The sequence below is a fragment of the Branchiostoma floridae genome, chromosome 12, assembly GCF_000003815.2.
Source record: "Branchiostoma floridae strain S238N-H82 chromosome 12, Bfl_VNyyK, whole genome shotgun sequence".
Taxonomy (NCBI): domain Eukaryota; kingdom Metazoa; phylum Chordata; class Leptocardii; order Amphioxiformes; family Branchiostomatidae; genus Branchiostoma; species Branchiostoma floridae.
Window position 1 is genome coordinate 20,865,563 of NC_049990.1, and position 5,112 is coordinate 20,870,674.

Here is a 5,112-nt window from a genome sequence, read left to right on the forward strand (position 1 = left end):
TATATACGTCTACTTTTACTCACAGTTTTGGTATATACGTCTACTTTTACTCACAAGTTTGGTATATACGTCTACTTTTACTCACAAGTTTGGTATATACGTCTACTTTTACTCACAAGTTTGGTATATACGTCTACTTTTACTCACAGGTTTGGTATATACGTCTACTTTTACTCACAAGTTTGGTATATACGTCTACTTTTACTCACAAGTTTGGTATATACGTCTACTTTTACTCACAAGTTTGGTATATACGTCTACTTTTACTCACAAGTTTGGAATATACGTCTACTTTTACTCACAAGTTTGGAATATACGTCTACTTTTACTCACAAGTTTGGTATATACGTCTACTTTTACTCACAAGTTTGGTATATACGTCTACTTTTACTCACAAGTTTGGTATATACGTCTACTTTTACTCACAAGTTTGGTATATACGTCTACTTTTACTTCGTAGAAATCCGAGTACTTCGATGTTTGGATCGGATGCCCCTACGATTGGGTGGAAGTGCGCGATGGTGGGGAGGTGACGTCACCACTCCTTGGGCGCTACTGTACGCCTTTACGGAACCCCGTTTTGTGAGATGATTTGCTTTATCTGATTTTATAGATAATCCTACATTTCCTTAATTGGTTTACATTTTCTTGCTTACTACTGGTAACTTTCAATTTCTCACTTATATCCATACATTGTTACCTAAGTTATGGTTGATTAGTTAGTGTAATGTGTTTTGATTATATTGCTTCATTTATTTATCATCCATACTTATTTTATTTATATCAATGGTAATAAGTTAGTAAAGAGAGGTCTTCGTATAAGCAGAATCTTTTTGCCAACCTTGCACTTTTATGTTCCTTTGTGTTTCATTGTCACTTATTTGTTTTTTATTTCTTTAAGTGCGAAGCAAGTAAACTTTGCATTATTTACATCTATTCGGAATTGCAGAAACACACACACACAGACAGACAGACGTACAGACAAAGACAAAACAATTCTTCCCTCCCTTGTGGAGAGGTAACGATGATAGCCATGCAGATTTAATTAAGAAGTTCTCATAGCAATATGTCTTCTGGGATCCTTATTATGATCGACGTCTTCGTTGTGTCTTTGTCTGAAGATGGTCTTCCTCAAACGAGTTACTTGTGAGACTACGGAGCGACAGTTCCTTCGACAGCCACTTCGTAATCGAGTACGAGTTCACGACGGAAGAAGATGAAAAAGATGATCACTCAGAAGAAGGTAAGATATTACCGTTTAAGTGAAGACATTTACATTGTACAGGCATGAAAGGTATCTGTACACATTAATAAGTACAGTGGACCCTATATCAGTAAGGTTCAGTGATAGCTATCTACTAGGGAATCGTTTGGGTATCTTTTGGATTCCTGTCGACTAGGGGTGGGTACCGGTACAGAAAATTCAGGTCCAGGTCCGGTTCAGGTCCATTGGATCAGGTCCCGGTCCGGACCTGAACCTGGACCTGCATCAGTATATCTGAGTATGTGAAAACTTGTGAATGAACAATACCCATGCCAATGGTCTATACCGCTATAAAGAAAATCTATTTGATGGAGTATTTGAGTCCCACTGGCGTTTTAAGATCCTGCAAGGCTAACTGCCACTATACGATTGATTTGAAAACATAGAGATAACAATAAACTGTTCTCTACTTCTAGATCTGTTATTTTCTTCAACCTGCAATCCCCAAATCTCTGCACATAAAACCTTTTCATTTTCTAATAGGTATAACATCCGGTCCACCATCCGGTTGACCAGATTTTTTACAGGTCCGGTTTTTTTTGACTGGTCCAAAAAGAAAAGCCGGTTTTGTACCGGTACACTGTACCTACTGTCGACTACAGGAATGTTTCTAAAGGTAGTACGTAATTGGTACATACATGTATAATATGTATGGATGTCAATGGAGTTTATTTAACGAAAATACCACAGAATAACCAAGATATGCATTTGTTTCTTTTACTAGAGGGAACTTGTCTAACTGGGGACGGTGCATCGTACCGTGGAACGTTGGCAGTCACATCGTCGGGAAAATCGTGTCAGGCGTGGAGCGCCCAGACTCCACACAGTCACAGTACAACCCCCGGAAAGTACCCCAACTCAGGTCTGGACAAAAACTACTGCCGGAACCCGAAAGGTGAACATTCTACCCTTTGGTGCTACACAACCAACCCCGACATGAAATGGGACAACTGTTACCTTCCCAAGTGCGGACCCGGTAAGAATTTGAACTTACCATAGATTTTCACCTTTCCCGCGTCAATTTTAGGTACCGACCATGGTAGCCGAGTATTTTGTTGCTAACTACAACTTCTAAATCTGAATTAAAAAGTAACTGTCCTTCTTTTCATATGTATTCTTAGTAGGGCCGGTCGTCTTTGTAAATGAGATTTGGACTCAGAAAATTTTTTTTTTCTTAATCATATAATGGTCTTATTATTTTGGGTAAGTGTGTTCCAAATTTAGATGTAATCAAATGGAACTGCAGGGGCATTTGTGTCAAAAACTTTAAAGGACAATGACTGAACAATTATGTGACGGATATTCATGATATTTAGTATGCAGGTAGCTTGAACAGAGATGTACATAATGAAATGCAAATTATTCTAATTTGTAAGTTAGTTAAAGGTGTACATAACCACCAAGCATAGATTATGAAGATGTGGAAGTCATTTCCATAATCAGAATATTTCATGGAGATATGAAGTCTCCAAACTCGATCTTGTTGGAGTTTATCAAAGATACCACAGAATAAGTAAAAGAGACATTTCTTTCTTTTACAGAGGAAACTTGTCGAAAGGGGCACGGTGAATCGTACCGAGGTACTTTAGCAATCACATCGTCGGGAAGACTGTGTCAGGCGTGGGGCGCCCAGAAGCCACACAGCCATCGTTACACTGTGTCAAACTACCCCAACTCAGGTCTGGACAAAAACTTCTGCCGGAACCCGAAAGGTGAACATCATACCGTTTGGTGCTACACAACCGATCCCGACATGAAGTATGAGAGCTGTGCGCTTCCCGAGTGCGGTACCGGTAAGAACTAACAATGATTTTCATATGGAAGCTCATCTGTGTTGGTAGTAATCATAGTACAAGGCTAAACTTTCTTCCAACACAAAAGTACTCGCGGGTCACGTCGCCTTCTTCAGGATCAATACTTATGAGTGATGACCAATCACTTCCTGGCACGTTTGACCAACTGCTGACGACACGTATCCGCGAGATCACGTGTTAATAAGATCACGTGTCCGCAACTCTCGCGAGATTGCGTTCTGACGTGATTGATCATCATTATTGATACTGAAGAAGGCGACAGTGGTCGTTGAAAATTTGATCCGTGTGTACTTTTGTGTTGGAAGAAAGTTTCAGCAATGTACCGCGAACATTTCAAAATTTACAGTATTTCGGCGTTGACCACATTCGAATATAGGAAAGTATAAAGCGTCCCTTTGATTCTCTGGCTTATAATGCTACATACCCTTTATCTACATGTAGGCAGAGAATGGCGTCTTGCACAATTTGCCAATATATTTCTTTGCTTTTCCGTCGTTTACAGTCCTGGAGGACCTTGGGCCAGAAGTGCAAGATGTCATTAAGGATGCAGGAGGTGAGCACAGAGCTTATTCTGAATTGTTAGTAGATTCAGACGGTGATGAATTTGAATGGCACAAACATTTGAACGCGTTCGAGGAAATGTGTTTGTTTTCTTGACTTTTCGTTCAAGTGAAACAACAAGGGAGTAGGAACAGCAAGAAACAACATGCCGGGGTCGAACCCGGGCCTTGCAGATCACAAATCCAACGTGCAAACCACTACGCCAAAAGTTCAGAGCTGTTGGCGTGGCACGTGGTCAGTTTGGTAGGCCTTGAACCCCACTGTTACACAATGACATGCCCCGCGATAGAAACAGAAACACTGCTGCATGATAAATTTGTCGAGGACATGCATTTCAGAGTGCTACAATGGGAATGGTGAGTCCTACCGAGGCACGGCGGCGTTAACCTGGTCACGCCAAGCCTGCCAGGCGTGGTCCCCACCGACGGGCAACCGCTTCTACAACCCGGTGGCTTATCCGAAGTCGGACCTGACCAAGAACTATTGCAGGAATCCGGATCCGGAAACGGCCGCTCCCTGGTGCTACCTTGAGTCGTCCAGCGACTCCAGGAAATGGGCCTTCTGTGCCATACCAAAATGCCTGAAGAACAAAGGAGGATAAGACAATGGTATGTGTCTGACCTGACTGCTTTCCAAGTTCGTACAGTTAAAAAATCCATTCCATATGAACAAACACATGCTCACATGGCTAAGGAACATAAATTTCTGGTTGTTCTGTGTTTAATATCTACACGAAAGTTTGTGAAATTATCTGTTAAAACACGATTAAATAGGAAACACAGAAATTACTATTTTACGCGTAAAATATGCGCGATTAAACGCAACACTAGTCAAGTTTGGCACCAAGCATTGCGATTGGTTTCTACTAGAAAAATAACATGAGTTTTCCCCTTTAATCTTTTGCAGTCATGGTTCGTTCACCGATCGCGAGAGCAGCACTCGGATATCGACGGCGTTTTAAGCAACTAGTCGTTCATAATGACGGATAATGTATCTAGACATTTTTTTCCAGAGGCCGCAGCAAGTAAATTTTATGGATGACATCCTATGCAGAGTGCAGAAATAATGAGGTAGCGCGGAAAAAAACAAACAAGATGGGTAAAAAAACATGGCTAAATTTTCAAAATAGACACGATAAACGTCGTAACATGATTGGAAGTGACAAAACGTGACATCACAACTAACAAGGCATTCATTCCTGTATTGAAGCTAGAAGTGAACTAGTGTAGTAAAAGTGATGCTAGTACGGTACAATGGTATCACTTGCCAAGCTGGCAACTACATTCATGGCTTCCATATTGATGTCACATTTACAGCTATCCAACAAGTTTCACTTCTGTAACTATACTCATGGCTACCTCCCTAGTGTCACTTCTACAAGTACGATTGCTACAAGCTACATCACTAAGCTACAACACAACATGTTTGCCTATTTTTGGTCTATCTGACCATCCCCGAAGAGGACAAAAATTC

At 40.9% G+C, this 5,112-nt stretch overlaps 1 protein-coding gene across 1 annotated transcript in view; it reads left to right on the plus strand.

Moving 5' to 3' along the window:
* The window catches only part of LOC118427767 (apolipoprotein(a)-like), a 9,435-nt gene extending 4,727 nt beyond the window's left edge, over positions 1–4,708 (plus strand). The window contains exons 9-15 of the mRNA XM_035837693.1: positions 461–582; positions 1,122–1,243; positions 1,989–2,240; positions 2,806–3,057; positions 3,581–3,631; positions 3,978–4,247; positions 4,546–4,708. Of these exons, the coding sequence (XP_035693586.1) occupies positions 461–582; positions 1,122–1,243; positions 1,989–2,240; positions 2,806–3,057; positions 3,581–3,631; positions 3,978–4,240 (1,062 nt within the window). The 3' untranslated portion in view covers positions 4,241–4,247; positions 4,546–4,708. The remainder of the gene's footprint in view (positions 1–460; positions 583–1,121; positions 1,244–1,988; positions 2,241–2,805; positions 3,058–3,580; positions 3,632–3,977; positions 4,248–4,545) is intronic.
* The last annotated feature ends 404 nt before the right edge of the window (positions 4,709–5,112 follow it).